The sequence below is a fragment of the Megalobrama amblycephala genome, unplaced genomic scaffold, assembly GCF_018812025.1.
Source record: "Megalobrama amblycephala isolate DHTTF-2021 unplaced genomic scaffold, ASM1881202v1 scaffold419, whole genome shotgun sequence".
Classification (NCBI taxonomy): Eukaryota; Metazoa; Chordata; class Actinopteri; order Cypriniformes; family Xenocyprididae; genus Megalobrama; species Megalobrama amblycephala.
The window spans coordinates 49,857-67,317 of NW_025953368.1; the positions used below are offsets into that span (position 1 = coordinate 49,857).

At 35.4% G+C, this 17,461-nt stretch overlaps 1 protein-coding gene and 1 long non-coding RNA gene across 2 annotated transcripts in view; one reads left to right on the plus strand and one right to left on the minus strand.

The window, feature by feature from the left end:
• The window catches only part of LOC125261508, a 19,821-nt gene extending 15,675 nt beyond the window's left edge, over positions 1-4,146 (plus strand). Inside the window, exon 4 of the long non-coding RNA XR_007183327.1 lies at positions 3,977-4,146. This is a non-coding gene — a long non-coding RNA (uncharacterized LOC125261508). The remainder of the gene's footprint in view (positions 1-3,976) is intronic.
• LOC125261506 overlaps positions 1-15,310 on the minus strand; it is a 24,478-nt gene extending 9,168 nt beyond the window's left edge. Inside the window, exons 1-3 of the mRNA XM_048180061.1 lie at positions 14,808-15,310; positions 3,908-4,240; positions 168-476 (exon numbers count right to left, since the gene is read on the minus strand). Coding sequence (XP_048036018.1) covers positions 168-476; positions 3,908-4,240; positions 14,808-14,856 — 691 coding nt within the window. The 5' untranslated portion in view covers positions 14,857-15,310. The remainder of the gene's footprint in view (positions 1-167; positions 477-3,907; positions 4,241-14,807) is intronic.
• Between the last annotated feature and the right edge of the window lie 2,151 nt (positions 15,311-17,461).

Consider the following 17,461-nt stretch of genomic DNA (forward strand, 5'->3'; position numbering starts at 1 on the left):
TGGCTTGCTTGTGGCTCAGATCTGGCAAACAGAAGCGGCCCACACAAGGAACGTAATTCAGTGCAGCATGTGGGCCAGATCATCATGCCACATGTGCCAGATGTGGGCCAGATTAGGGCAGAAACAATGTTGCTATATGGGAAGTGAGCCAGTAATTATATACTTACCAATAAGAGGAACATTAAAGCTCATGATGCTGCATTTGTTGCTGATGATCTCTAGTGTATAATTTCCAGAGTCTGTGTTTCTGATGTTTGTGATGGTCAGAGATCCAGTCTGATTCACTTGAAGTCTTCCTCTGAATCTCTCATCACACTGATCATCTGTACAGATCTTACGCTGATCTCCAGAGATTTCAGCAATACAAGTATCATTAAAATACCACGTCATCACATCATTTGGTTTTCTTATTTCACCAGGATAAAAAGTGACAGATTGCCCTTCCTTCAATGATTTTCTCTTGATTTGATCCATTTCTGCATCAGGAACAAACATAAATAAACATCTGACTGAAACAACAAACAAAACAGAACTAGCTAGAAATGTGATTGTTATAAGAATGTTTTGAGAACGTTATGCTATGTTCTGGTAATGTTTTCAGTGGCAAGTTTTATTTTGAAATAAAACTCAAAATAAAACAGAATATTCTCCTAAAAAGGTAGGGTAACATTATTTAAAAACGTATAAAGTTTTTAGAGGGAAGTTTCCCATCGGGCACTGGATGTGGACTTCAACATCACCCATAGATGTCAAAACTTTGAAAATGAAAATCAGGTTGATGTCTAAACACAAAATTGTTTGTCAAGCTCCAATGTCATTAAACAACTCCACAAACAGCATTACAAGCTTCACATTACAAACCAGACTGACTTTATTTCTGACATACATCAACAAAAGTTGTTACTGAGAATTACCAGAGGATTAGATGCAGAGGTGGGTAATCCAGGGGTCAACGAGTAAAAGTCCTGCCATATTTTGATTCCACCCACTGAAGCATTAATGAGATAAATAAGTGATTAATTGAGTGATGATTGAGCATTATTGAAGACACCTGATGATAACAAGCAGAATCACCAAAGGAGAAAATCACAATTTTTAAGCCACCATGGTGAAGATGAGTGTTTGCTTTAGTTGAGCTCTTGACCATTGACTCTTAATGTTAGATCTTGTTTGAGTTGTTGTAACAGATAGCAAACAGTAAAGATGATCAGGTGGTGTTGTTGGTTATGTTTTCACATAATTGTTATTTGATCTGAATCATTGAACTCATTTAGAGCCCAATCTCTGAGTTAGATTTACATTATTGATTACAGCAGCACTGTGATTCTACCGCAAAAGATCAGCTTTTTCAACATAATCCAAAGTGTTTCACAAAAGTTGTTCTGAATAAAACAAAAACATTTTTTTAGGCACACACAGACATCAAGAATCAGCGTATGAATCTCAACAACGGTGACAAGCAACATATTCTGATCAACAGATCAACTCTGAACATTAGAAAACAAGCTACTAAAATGTCACAGAAAAACTGAAAAAAATAAAATAGTGAGAATAAAGGAAATTACTAAGACAATTAACCTCTTAACTGTCACGATCCCATTGGTGGGACGCCTCCCAGCCAGCACACCCATATAGAGCCCACATGGTTTAGCCCAGATGAAAAGAACATTGTTCAGAGTGAACACTACACACTAATGTAACACTGAATCAGTGTTGGATTTAATGAGATAATTAAGTCATTAATTAAGTGATGATTGAGAATTATTGAAGATAGCTGCTGTTAACAAGCAGAATCAACGAAGGAAAAAGAAACAACAGAAAAACAAAAACATTAGAACTACAACTGACTTCATCCGTAGCCTTAGATAAAAGACATTAAATCTCTCAAGATCTCAGCAGAGGATTAAACAACTCCATATACAGAGGCTCTTATTGAGAATTAAGAGAGGCTTTTTTATTGTTGATTTTTTTTATTGAAATTTATTTATTTATTTATATTTTTATGTTACCATCATGGTGATCAGTGTTTTCTTTAGTTGGGTAGTTTGACTTGTCTTTGTAATGTTAGAGTTTCTCTGGTTACTGTAACTGAGTTAGTTATAGCAAGAAAAGCAAGAGAAAATACATCAGATGTTTCATGATAAGAATATCATCATTGTGTAGTAGCTTGATTCACTGATATTATAACTTATAATTTTAATATGAGCGATATCTCACAAATTGTGTTTTGTAATTCACGTAAAGATCCAGTACAGTTTTAGTCAGAAAACCTGAACGAGTTTTAAAACAGATTGTACACTAAGCACTTTTAACTATGAAATTAACTCACAAACATACATCAAGAATCAGCCTATGAATCTCAACAATGGTGACATGCTTTTTATTTATTTATTTTTTTTTTTGTATGATGCACCCAGATTGCATTGTGGCATGAAGCATGTCACCATTGTTGAGATTCATATGCTTTTATTCATATGATTCTTGATGTCTGTGTGTGAGGAAGTTTTAAAGTGTTTAGTGTACAATGTGTTTTAAAACTCATTCAGCTTTTCTGATTAAAATTGTTTTTTTTTTTAGAAGAGAGCCAACACAAACTTAACATTTTATTCATATAAAGCTCAATCCTTATATCAGTAAATTAAGCCACTACATGACAGTTATTTTTTTATCAAAAAGCAGCTGATCATATTTTCTCATTATTGCCATAACAAACAGCTACAACAACCAGAGAAAAACTAACACTAATAAAGTAAAGAGTCAAACTGCCTAACTAAAGCAAAGACTGACCTCGATCACGGTGACATCAAACAAAACTATTATTTTCAACAAATCATCAACATCTAAACCTCTGTTAATTCTCAATAACAACTTTTGTAGACGTGTGACAGAAATAAAGTCAGTCTGGTTAGTAATAAGTGAAGCTGGGACCGTGACAGTTAACCGGTTAAGCTCATAATTTATTCATGCAGCGATGCATGATGGGAGCCAATGATGAATTTTGATTGGTGGCTCCCAGAATGCACTGCAACATGCTTTATGATGGCCACCACTGTTGAGATTCACAGGATGATTCTTGATGTCTGTGTTTCTAAATGAAAATATTTTTTGTTTTTTTGATCAGAACACCTTTTGCAAAATCCCCCAGATTAATTTGATAAAGCTGATTTGCTGTAATCAGTAATGTAAATCTAACTCAGAGATTGGGCTCTAAATGAGTTCAGATCAAATAATGATTATGTGAAAACATAACCAACACCTGATCATCTTTTCTCTTTGCTTGTCTGGCTGTTATAACTCAGTTACAGCAGCTCAAACAAATCTAATATTAAGAGTCAATGGTCAAGAGCTCAACTAAAACAAACACTCATCTCCATGATGGTAACTTAAAAATTGTGATTTTCTCCTTTGGTGATTCTGCTTGTTATCATCAGGTGTCTTCAATAATGGTCAATCATCACTCAATTAATCACTTAATTATCTCATTAACTTTAAAACTGCTTCAATGGGTGCAAAATATGGCAGGACTTTTACTTTCTGACCCCTGGACTTTCCCCCTCTGGTGCACAGCACTTGAGCAGCTTCCTGAAGACAATAAAGCTGATGACATATTTGCAAGCACCCTGTTTATATGTTCGGGTGCTCCATGGGACATTATTGCATTGGTGTGAATTGGCCACACCATCAGTAAATGACAGCACTGAGTTCTCTCAAAAGGGAAAAATTAGTATGAAATAATAGATCAATTTAAACAGATGATAAGAAAGGGATTCATTCATTTAATTAATTTCTAATCAACCTCAACTGATTAATGATGTAGGTAATTGACAAAGAAAAAATAATTTTAGCTAATAAACACAATGATCTGAACATATATAATCGGATTTTAAACATTCAGTAAACAACTCACCACAGACAGAAACATTGAAGATCTTATCATTGTTATTGTCGCTGATGATTTTTAATTCATATTTTCCAGAGTCTGTGAATCTGATGTCTCTGATGGTCAAAGATCCAGTCTGATGATCCAGCTTCAGTCTGTCCTTGAATCTCTCAGTACCTTCATTACACTGAAGTTCTGTACAGATACAGCTGAGATCTCCATTGATTTGAGCGATGCGAATGTCATTAAAATACCATTTAATCTTCTCTTGTTGGTTTGTTTTACTACCAGTGTTTAGAGTGACTGAATCTCCCTCCTTCACAAACACTGACACTCCATCTGAACCAACATGAAAAACACCTGGGGAAGAAATTAACAGTTCATTGTAAGCCAAACAAAAACAATATACAATAGTACTGTGAAAATGTTTTTCTACAGATCATAGAGACGGTGGGTAGAAAAATATGTCTGAATTCATAATGTAACACATGCAATCAAACAGCAGAAGAACATTGCTGATTTACACATTCACTCATCAGACAAACATATACAAGTCCCATGAAGGACCTTGAACAACTTGGACATACCCAGTTAACAGAATTTTGTTATAAGAACGTTCTCTAAATATTTGTTGGTTCTGTGAACATTAAAAACGTCCAGTTTTCTTGATGTTAGAGGAAAGTTTTTATAAGGCATAATGTTCCTAAAACGTTCTTTCAACTTAATTTTGATGTAAAATTCAACATTCTAGGAAAGTTGATTTGTACCATTCCAAGAACATAAAAATTTTCAGTTTCCTTAATGTTAGTAGAATGTTATTTAAAGGTAGTATGATGTTCCTGAAACACTCTTTCTTCAATCATTCAAACACCTGCTGTGAACAAACACTGAAAGAAAGAGAAATAAGCAGAGGTGGGTAATCCAGGGGTCAAAGAGTAAAAGTCCTGCCATATTTTTATTCCACCCACTGAAGCAGTAATGAGATAATTAAGTGAAAAAATTGAGTGATGATTGATCATTATTGAAGACACCTGATGATAACAAGCAGAATCACCAAAGGAGAAAATCAAAATTTTTAAGTTACCATCATCGAGGTCAGGGTTTGTTTTAGTTGAGCTCTTGACCCTTGACTTTTTAATATTAGATTTTGTTTGGCCAGTTTTAACTGCATTAAAACCAACCAGAAAAGCAAAGTTAAAAGATGATCAGGTGTTGATTTACATTCAGTTTTAATGCAGTTAAAACTGCCCAAACAAAATCTAAGATTAAAAAAGCAAGGGTCAAGAGCTCAACTAAAACAAACCCTGACCTCGATGATGGTAACTTAAAAATTGTGATTTTCTCCTTTGGTGATTCTGCTTGTTATCATCAGGTGTCTTCAATAATGATCAATCATCACTCAATTTTTTCACTTAATTATCTCATTACTGCTTCAGTGGGTGGAATAAAAATATGGCAGGACTTTTACTCTTTGACTCCTGGATTACCCACCTCTGGAAATAAGAACACAAACTACAACTTTCTTCAGCCACAGCCTTAGATGAACTGAAGATAAAATACATTAAATCTCTGAAGATCTGATTAAACAACTCCACAAACAGCATTAACAGCTTCACTTATTACTAACCAGACTGACTTTATTTCTGTCACACGTCTACAGAAGCTTAAGGAAACTGGACAATTTATGTTCTTGTAATATTACAAATCAACGTTCCTACAATGTTGAATTTTAAATCAAAATTAAGTTTAAAGAACGTTTGAGGAACATCATACCTTATAAAAAGATTTCTGTAACCTCAAGAAAAAAAAATACTCTTTATTCATTGTGGCACTTCATCTGCCTCTGCACCTTTAAAAAACAGGTGTTTTTTTATTGTTCTCAAGCACACAACTTCAATTCATCGACATAAAACTGCAATAGCCTAATTGATAAACTCCAAGCTTGGTCAAGCGTTTTTTCTTGTACACTGTTAGACCTTGCCGGGCTTTTTTACAGTATAATACTGACAACACTGTTGCCAGTAATTTACTATTGATTGTACAGTTATTTACTGTAATCTACAGTATGTTTTTGTAAAGATACCATGAACTAAATTAAACTTGTTACATCATTTCATTCGCAGAAACCAACTGCCTCAAATTGTCAGAGTACCATTTAAATTTACAAACTAATTTTATTACATGTTAATAATATGAGCATATCATTACTATGAACTCATTTCTTTAAAGTTTAATAAAAAAACATTTTAAATAGAAAGATTTTCATTCACCATCTGTTAAATAAAACAACATGCAGTATATCATCAAAGTCTTTTGATCTTCTCCTGAACCTAAGCACAGGCTCTATTCTTCAGCACAATGGTGACCCACAAAACTCAATTTTACAGTAAACTACTGGCAATAGTGTTTTTTTAACTTACAGTTTGTTACTGTTAAAATACATTTTGTGGGTGTGTCCTTTTATCTTACACCTTTAACCCTTTCAACCCCACAGGAACATCCTCTAGTGTCCACACTACAGAGTAAAAGTAACATTGATGCTGTGTTGCAGTGAGATAATTAAGTTAATATTTAAGTGATGATTGAGCATTAATGATGAACACCTGCTGTTAACAAGCAGAACCACTGAAAAGAGGAACAAGAACGGAATAAATATGAGCAGAAACTACAACTGTCTTCCAGCCATTACACATTATTACACTTATTACTGACCTGTTTAACTTTATTTCTACAGAAGATCTTATTGAGAATTAACAGAGGTTTAGATGTTGATGTTTTGTTGAAAATGTTTAGTTTGATGTTATCATTGAGGAGAAGAGTGTTTGCTGTAGTTGAACTCTTGACCCATGACTTTTTATACATCAGTTTTTTTTTTTTTCTTCTCTCTCTGTTTGCTTTAACTGTTTTTGCAAGTCACATTAGTTACGGCAGAAACAGATGTGGAGAAAAAAATTTGTTGGGTGTTGATAGTTTTGTATTATGAGAGCTGGCCCAATGACCCAGACTTCTCCCAAGGTTTTTTTTCCTCTCCATTTTAACACATGTAACCCAGAGGCGTATAGTCCAGGGGTCAGAAAGTAGAATCCCTGCCATATTTTTCATTCCACCCATTGAAGCAGTGTTAAAGTTAATGAGATAATTGAGTGATGATTGACCATTATTGAAGACACCTGATGATAACAAGCAGAATCACCAAAGGAGAAAATCACAATTTTTAAACCACCATCGTGGAGATGAGGGTTTGCTTTAGTTGAGCTCTTGACCATTGACTCTTAATATTAGATTTGTTTGAGCTGTTAACTGAGTTGTAACAGCCAGACAAGCAAAGAGAAAATATGATCAGGTGTTGGCTATGTTTTCACATAATTGTAATTTGATCTGAACTCATTTAGAGCCCAGTCTCTGAGTTAGATTTACATTATTGATTACAGCAGCACTGTGATTCTACAGCACAAGATCAGCTTTATCAATGTAATCTGAGGGATTTTGCAAAAGGTGTTCTGATCCAAAAAACAAAAATTGCTTTCATTTAGAGACACAGACATCAAGAATCATCCTGTGAATCTCAACAGTGGTGGTCATCATAAAGCATGTTGCAGTGCATTCTGGGTGCCACCAATCAAAAATCATCCATGGCTCCCATCATGCATTGCTGCATGAACAAATTATGATCTTAAAGGGTTAGTTCACCCAAAAATGAAAATGATGTCATTAATGACTCACCCTCATCTTGTTCCAAACCCGTAAGACCACCGTTCATCTTCAGAACACAGTTTAACTCCCTGAGGTCTGAAAACGCGCCGGTGCGTTTTGCAGTTTTTTTTTCACATTGCAGCAAAACAGACTTAAAATACTCTGTCATTTCTTGTCATAGAGACATAAGTAATATATCAATTGAAACTATAGAATGTCTTCTTTTATTTGTGTACACTCAGAGTAAAAACACAATGTTGTGCTTTTTGTAAAATAAAGAAAACTAACATGATGCGTGATCTCTCCTCTCCCAATCTGATAGTTCTCAGAAAATGAACTGTAACTTATGAATACTAATGACAAAAAAAAAAATGACACTTACGTCTAAAGAAACGTTGAAATGTCAGGTTTTAAATCGTGCAAGTCAAATCGAAAACAAACATTCTCTGTTATGTAATCTGTATGAAAAGAGAGCTATGTCAGAAGTCCGTGATTCAGCTCATTATCCGCTAATCAGAGGTGGGTAATCCAGGGGTCAAAGAGTAAAAGTCCTGCCATATTTTTATTCCACCCACTGAAGCATTAATGGGACAAATAATTGATTAATTGAGTGATGATTGAGCATTATTGAAGACACCTGATGATAACAAGCAGAATCACCAAAGGGGAAAATCAAAATTTTTAAGTTACCATCATCGAGGTCAGGGTTTGTTTTAGTTGAGCTCTTGACCCTTGCCTTTTTAATATTAGAGTATGTTTGGGCAGTTTTAACTACATTAAAACCAACCAGAAAAGCAAAGTTAAAAGATGATCAGGTGGTATTTGTTATGTTTTCACACAATCATTATTTGATCTGAATCACTGAACTCATTTAGAGCCCAGTCTCTGAGTTAGATTTACATCATTGATTACAGCAGCACTGTGATTATACAGAAGATCAGCTTTATCAATACAATTTTTCTTTTTTAGAGTTCTGATAAAAAAAAAAAAAGCAGAGCTCATTTAAACACACAGACATCAAGAATCATCCTGTGAATCTCAACAGTGGTGGCCATCATAAAGCATGTTGCAATGCATTCTGGGAGCCACCAATCAAAATTCATCCATGTATGAATAAATTATGAGATGAATTGTCTCAGTAATTTCATTTATTCTCACTATTACAATTTTGCTGTTTTTCTGTGACTTTTTAGTAGCTTGTTTTCTAATGTTCAGAGTTGATCTGTTGATCAGAATATGTTGAATCTCACCGTTGTTGAGATTCACAGGCTGATTCTTGATGTCTGTGTGTGTCTAAAATATATATTTTTTTTGTGATAAGGACAATTTTTTTAAAGAAAATCTGTATTGTAAATGCTGATCTTCTGCTGTAGAATCACAGTGCTGCTGTAACCAATAATGTAAATCTAACTCAGAGATTCTCTAAATGAGTTCAGTGATTCAGATCAAATAATGATTATGTGAAAACATAACCAATACCACCTGATCATTTTTTTTAACTTTGCTTGTCTGGTTGGTTTTAATGTAGTTAAAACTGCCCAAATAAAATCTAATATTAAATAATCAAGGGTCAAGAGCTCAACTAAAGCAAACCCTGACCTCGATGATGGTAACTTAAAAATTGGGATTTTCTCCTTTGGTGATTCTGCTTGTTATCATCAGGTGTCTTCAATAATGCTCAATCATCACTCAATTAATCACTTATTTATCTCATTAATGCTTCAGTGGATGAGATAAAAATATGGCAGGACTTTTACTCTTTGACCCCTGGATTACCCACCTCTGCCGCTAATGCAGCCACGCCCACGGAGGGAGCGCTATGCAGAGGCAAAATCAGAGGCAATACATGCATTCATCATCTCAATTGTGTATTTATTGTCTTGAAAAGTGTTTATTTGGATGTTAAAGCAATGGTTAGCGATCTCTAGAAGACATGGAGTTAGTTCCTAGTTCCTTTTCTTCTTTATATGAATTTGTGGCCTAAAGGTGTACAGAGAGCGCCCTCCGGCTGTCCTCTTCTTCATTAGAATAATTTGTGGACTAAATGTGCACAGAGAGCGCCCTCCGGCTGCAAGTATGAAATTGAAAAAACAGTATCCAGGTGGGTAATCCAGGGGTCAAAGAGTAAAAGTCCTGCCATATTTTTATTCTACCCACTGAAGCATTAATGAGATAATTAAGTGATTAATTGAGTGATGATTGAGCATTATTGAAGACACCTGATGATAACAAGCAGAATCACCAAAGGAGAAAATCACAATTTTTAAGTTACCATCATCGAGGTCAGGGTTTGTTTTAGGTGAGCTCTTGATCCTTGACTATTTAATATTAGATTTTATTTGGGCAGTTTTAACTGCAGATGTTGTTGGTTATGTTTTTATATAATCATTATTTGATCTGAATCACTGAACTAATTTAGAGCCCAATCTCTGAGTTTGATTTACATTATTGATTACTGTGATCCTACAGCACAAGATCAGCTTTATCAATACAAATTTTTTTTTTTAGAGTTCTGATAAAAAAAAACAAAAAAAAAAACAGAGCTCATTTAAACACACAGACATCAAGAATCATCCTGTGAATTTCAACAGTGGTGGCCATCATAAATATTCAAGGGTCAAGAGCTCAACTAAAACAAACTCTGACCTCGATGATGGTAACTTAAAAATTGTGATTTTCTCCTTTGGTGATTCTGCTTGTTATCATCAGGTGTCTTCAATAATGCTCAATCATCACTCAATTAATCACTTATTTATCTCATTAATGCTTCAGTGGGTGGAATAAAAATATGGCAGGACTTTTACTCTTTGACCCCTGGATTACCCACCTCTGTCCAGCACTCATAGTGATGACAATAAATATTACTTCTCAGTATAGAAAATTGACATAAATATATAAGAATCCATCAATATTTCTCCAAATGTGCATGCTTTTAAGCTAAAAGCCTATATGAAATGCCATAGAGGTAACATAATTGTTCAGACACTTTGCATCACAGAAATACATTATATTTTAAAGAATATAATAGAATACCATTATTTTAAATTGTAATAATATTTCACAGTATTGCTGTTTATGATGAGCTGAGACATTATTACAGAGGGTTTTTTTTTTCACAGCCTACCTGACTGAAAGACCTCATTAATATGCAAGTCATTTCAGGTCATTATTATTTGATTCTTTTGTCTTCTCAGGTGTAAAGCGCCCATTATTCATGCAGATTCACGCCTCCACACATACTGTGTTTCTTGACAAAAAGTGTCTTACAAAAACTAAATCAATATATTGTTTTATATGAAGAAGTAGTCAGCATAATTTTTTACATAATTCTGAAGCAAAAACTCTAGTCTACAACCTCCAATACCCAAAAGTCTTGTGAACACAGATTTAATATACTTTTTTTGGCCTTATTTCAGTGACTTAAGTTTTTTGTTTTTTCAATAACCACGCATAAACATTATTCCTTCAAAAATACAAACATGTACATACATGTTCCTCACATATTATTGTAGCCTAGTTTGTGCTGAATACAGTGTAATGACACTCATATATTTATATGTTTATGAACAACTGAAAAAAGCACAAATGTCAGGGCATGTCAAAACTTCTCCAAGCCCCAAATCAGCCTCAGACTCCAGAGGGTTAAGATATTTTAGATTTAGTCTGAGAGCTTTCTGTCCCTCCATTGAAAGTGTATATACAGTATATTGTCCATGTCCAGAAAGATAATAAAAACATCATCAAAGTAGTCCATGTGACATCAGTGGGTTAGTTAGAAGTTTTTGAAACATCGGAAATACATTTTAGTCAAAAGATAACAAAAACTGCGACTTTATTCAGCATTGTATTCTCTTCCGAGTCTGTTGTTCATCCAGGTTTACGACTCCGCAGTGCTGATGTAAGACGCTGATGACGTGTTATCTGATGCGGCAGAGCTTCGTTTACAGTCTGAGGGAGACGCAAGCTGTATTCAAGCTATTCTACATTGTTTGTATTTTGGTATTGCTATATTTTTAAAATGGTGCGTAAGTGTGCATGTCGCGGATGTCCTAATCGCCAAAAACAACGACGTAAAAGTGCATTACCAACACCGACAGATGAAAGGATTCAGTGGAATCAATTCAATGGAAAGGATTCCGGAAGAGAATACAATGCTGAATAAAGTGGTAGTTTGTTATTTTTGAACCAAAATGTATTTTCAATGCTTCAAAATCGAACTAACCCACTGATGTCACATGGACTACTTTGATGTTGTTTTTATTTCCTTTCTGGACATGGACAGTATACCGTACAAACACTTTCAATGGAGGGACAGAAAGCTCTCGGACTAAATCTAAAATATCTTAAACTGTGTTCCGAAGATGAATGGAGGTCTTACGGGTTTGGAACGACATGAGGGTGAGTCATTAATGACATAATTTTCATTTTTGGGTGAACTAACCCTTTAATTGTCTTAGTAATTTCCTTTATTCTCACTATTTTTTTTTTTTTTCTGTTATTATGTGACTTTTTAGTAGCTTGTTTTCTGATGTTCAGAGTTGATCTGTTTATCAGAATATGCTGCTTGTCACCGTCTTTGATATTCACAGGCTGATACTTGACATCTGTGTGAGCCTAATTTTTTTTTATTTATTATTTTTTTATTCAGAACAGCTTTTGTGAAACCTTTTGGATTATATTGAAAAAGCTGATCTTGTGCTGTAGAATCGCAGTGCTGCTGTAACCAATAATGTAAATCTAATGTAAAGGAGTTCTGTTATTCAGGTCAAATAATGATTATGTAAAAACATAACCAACACCACCTGATCATCCTTACTGCTTGCTTGACTAGCTATTACAACAGCCCAAACAAAACCTAAAATAAAAAGTCAAGGGTCAAGAGCTCAACTAAAGCAAACACTCATCTCCACGATGGTGGCTTAAAAATTGTGATTTTCTCCTTTGGTGAGTCTGCTTGTTATCATCAGGTGTCTTCAATAATGCTCAATCGTCACTCAATTTATCACTTAATTATCCCATCTTTAACACCGCTTCAGTGGGTGGAATGAAAAATATGGCAGGACTTCTACTTTCTGACCCCTGGACTATACACCTCTGTTGCCACCTGATGTAACCTGTTGGAGCTTGGGTTCCATGTCGCTGTCGCCTTTGGCTTACTTAGTTGGGGACCAGAGGTGGGTAAACCAGGGGTCAAAGAGTAAAAGTCCTGCCATATTTTTATTCCACCCACTGAAGCATTAATGAGATAATTTTTAATTTACCATCATCGAGGTCAGGGTTTGTTTTAAGCCGAGTTCAGACTGCACGATTTTCAAAGTAGTCGGGTCACTGTTCTTTTCACACTGCATGATTATCTTGGCCAGCATTCAGTTGCTGCTGTGTTCAAACTGCACGATGGATCGGCGACAGAAGGTTTCACACTGCATGACTTTGCAATAGGAAGAATCGCCGACAAATCTGTCTGGCGCGCAAACTACGTTTCACAACCAAGCACACGCGAGACGTGACAAGGAAACAACGCGATATCACGCGTTCAAGACCGGAGTTCTCACGTGAGACTGGCCCTGTGTCTCAATCAGCTCCCTAGCTCCCTAGGTCGTGAATCAGTAGGCTATATAATGAAAGTAAATGTGGCTGATACCCTGATCAGTGCTCTGACTACTGAACTAGGGAGCTGATTGAGACACACGGTGGGATTATTATTAAAAATAGTAGTCCGCAAGAAGCTTGAAATATGAATTGCCTGTGCGCTGATTTGCAGCGAAAACAACATAAACAACAGAAAGAGACTGTGTGGATTGTGTGTTCTGCAACGACAGTTGGAACTAAATACATAACTTTTCAATGTGCTGATGTTGCGGATGGTCAAGCAAATGTTTGTGCTTTGTTTTTGTTTGATATAATTGTAATGTTTATGTGAAACGAAGCCATGCTTGCTGATATTGTGGTCTATAACTCCTCCCTGAACTCCCCGCTGCTCTGTATCTTGCTCTCTCATTGGCTGTCGGTCATCGCCGATGTAGTTTTCAGTCAGAACACTTTTCACACTGCATGATTTTGAATCGCCGACAGGTCCAGATATTTAGCATGCCAAATATCTCACGGGTGTCGGCGACTCGTCGGCGATTCTCTCATATCACGTCTTTGCTCATTCACACTGCGTGATTGTCACTCGCGTGAACGAGCACCGATTTGCCTGTGATTTCGGGCATTTGTTGGCGATTTCTCAAAACCTGTCGGCGAGCCAAAATCGGGACTAAAATCGTGCAATCTGAACTCGGCTTTAGTTGAGCTCTTGATCCTTGACTTTTTAATATTAGATTTTGTTTGGGCAGTTTTAACTGCATTAAAACCAACCAGAAAAGCAAAGTTAAAAGACGATCAGGTGTTGTTGGTTATGTTTTCACATAGTCATTATTTGATCTGAATCACTGAACTCATTTAGAGCTCAATCTCTGAGTTAGATTTACATTATTGATTACAGCAGCACTGTGATCCTACAAACCCTGATCTTGATGATGGTAACTTAAAAATTGTGATTTTCTTCTTTGGTGATTCTGCTTGTTATCATCAGGTGTCTTCAATAATGCTCAATCATCACTCAATTAATCACTTATTTATCTCATTAATGCTTCAGTGGGTGGAATAAAAATATGGCAGGACTTTTACTCTTTGACCCCTGGATTACCCACCTCTGTTGGGGACACTTGACATTTGACTTGACATTTGATATTCAACAGTGCTTTGATCTGCCTGCATTGACACTATTCTTTAAGAGCTGCTGTGCAGCCAAAATTATATACCAGTTATCAATGTAAAGCTGCTTTGACACAATCTGCATTGTAAAAAGTGCTATATAAATAAAGGTGACTTGTTGGTGAAGACATAACCATCACATAGTCTCTTGATTCACTGAATTCATACTGTGCTTTATCCATTGTTACATTAATAACAGACTAATGATTTACATTAGTGCATTATTTTCTACAGTATATTACTGTTTTAATGGAAAATGGTTTGTTACTGTCAGAATTTGGCCATTTTTCAAAGAGCATTACAAATATAAAAAAATAAATGAATTTATGTCAAGTTAAATTAGCAATAAAACTCAAATTTATTAAAATAAAATAAATTAATAATACATCATTCTTTTCTTTTCTTTTTTTAATCGTAGGCTAGACCAGAAAAGAGATTAGCCATATATAACATATTATATAACAGATAAATGTCTTACCATGGTCGAGCAAAATACTCGCTGAGATCAAAATATAAATAAAGTTCATTTCATCCACGTTTCCTCATGAGAAGATTCAATGAAATAAACGTGCTCTGTTCCTCTTCTTTCTTGGAGTCTAATTTTGTCAAAGTGAAACGGAAATCACACAGTGGGTTAAGTTAGGTTGTTTTAAATGGGCGGTCCTCAAGATCATATGAAAATGTAAATAATGTAGAAACAACACGAACGAAATATTTGACATATTTTAATCTCAACCCACTATGTCGAGAAGATGTCCGTCTTATGTCCGTCTTTGTCACAAAAGTCGTACGTTGACACTGAGGAGTCAGAATGAACGTTTTTATGACGTCTTTTTTTAATATGTTCTGAACATCCCCTATAGACGTTAACCTCCGAACAAAGTACAAATAACAGCCACGAATCCATCCATATGCAGTAAAACACACGTTCAGACATACCTTTAGACAACTTAGCATCTGTAATTCACACATCACAGATCTGAAAGAAAGATTTTCTGGCTTAGCTAAGACTCGAACCTTCTTGCTGTGAGGATCGTTTCCCCACTGATACATATGCCCTGAAACAGACATAAAATACACATACTTGTAGAATAATTATTTTAAAAATATATATATGTAAAATAAAATAAAATAATATTTATGTATAAAACTGTTTGGATAGATGCTGAAATGTACAACATACACAGCAAAATCCTCAGTGAACACTGATCTGTGTTTATATGAGTCCAATCTACATAATGTTAAAAGAAACACTGAAACAGTGTTCCCAGATAGCAAAATTACCTCGGCCCAGTTCCTGTTAGATTCTCGCCTGCCTGTGTGCTCTGTGTGTTCTGTGTGTGTGTTAAAATGATTGTAATTTTAACTGTAAAAGACTGTAAAAATATGATTAACATAAGGTCCCATATATGGAGAAAATAATGATATTACATATCTGGATTAGTTTAAACGTTATTAAGCTTTCACTGGCACAGGCATTATAATAAGACAGACTGCTGCATAATTTTTAAGCTTTGTCAGTAATATTCCCTCTGTCAAACAAAGGTTTTATTTCACTTCAAGTCTGAACCCGGATTTTGTGTTAATGAAACATTTTAAGTGGTCATTACTGATTCTTTGTTGTTTTTTAAAAAAGCATTGTCATTACTGTTTGCAAATTTTAAGCAGCGACATGATATTGACAACCAACGATTGTCAACTTACAACATTTTTCACAGTCGATCAAAATAGGCAAGTATTGTTTTAATGGCATATTTACTTGTGAATGTCCACTGAATGTCCAATGTAGTGTGATTAACAAGGCTATTGAATACGGATGTCCGAATGTGCGAATATAAAACCAACTTTACCAAAGTCATTCCATACCACACCTTGGCAGCAACGACATACAAAAAATACCCACAAAAAATATTCTCGTCTATTCATAACATTAAGGTTGAATCACTGCAGTCACGTTGACTATTTTAACGATGCTTTTACTACTTTTCTGGACGTCAAAGGTTGCAATGACTTCGCTGCCTATGTGTGGATCAGAAACACTTGTATTTCATCAAAAATATCATAATTTGTGTTCTGAAAATGAACGAAGGTCTTACAGGTGTGGAACAACATGAGGGTGAGTAATTAATGACAGGAATTACATTTTTGGGTGAACTAACCCTTTTAAATCACTGAAACTTAGTAGCAAAAGGTCTTTCTAACCTATTTCTATATTCCCTCACGTGTCTGTCTTATTTCAAGACGCCATAGAGTACCCCAGGGATGACGCGTTTTTATAGGCCAACCCAGAAGTTAGCGGCGCACGGGTTCCCTCGATCAATCATTTTTCCCATAGACTTTTGGAAAATCGCAGAAAATAAGCTCTGTGTTTAACAAAGGGTTATGACACTTACACGTTTTGTCTATCAAGATAATCTTTACAAGTTAACACAACATTTATAGATTTTGAAGCCTAAATAAAGTCGTCAGATATAAAAGGCTAACAGTAGGCTATAAACGGACTACAGCACACCATGGTCATGGATCAACGTCACCACCAAGCGTCCTTAAACTTTATTTAGAAAACAACTATTTAAAAACATGCTCACTGATTATGATCTGCGCTGTGTATGAATACTTATCCACTTTTTCATGAGAAATGCTGTCCAAATGTCCCGTTTTTAATGATGACGTCTAAAGTCCCCGCCAAAGGAAGTAGTCCCTTTTAGCAATTTGTTAGCAACCGCCGATTTGAAGACGCAGTAAAAGTTTAAAAAAATCACAAGTGGGTTATAACTGGAGTGTTTTATGTCATAGATCAAAACGTGAAAGTATTTAGAGGCTTTGTTAACCACAGACCTTATTTCAGGCGATTTAGCAAAAACCCATTCAAAAAATCCATAGACTTTACGGCGTTGGAACCGGAAGTCCTAAAATGCTAACTCGCTTCCAGGTTTTGCCTACAAAAACGCGTCATCCCTGGGGCACTCTATTCTTTAACATTATTGATGGTTATGTATTGAGAAATGTCATGAATGTTCACTGTTGTTAGGACTCCGATGGTGATCATTCATTTTGCCACCTTGACTTTGGGATCCCCCTTGTTGAGCATGAAGGTGCTGTGCTCCCGTCATCCCTTTATCTCAATCCAGC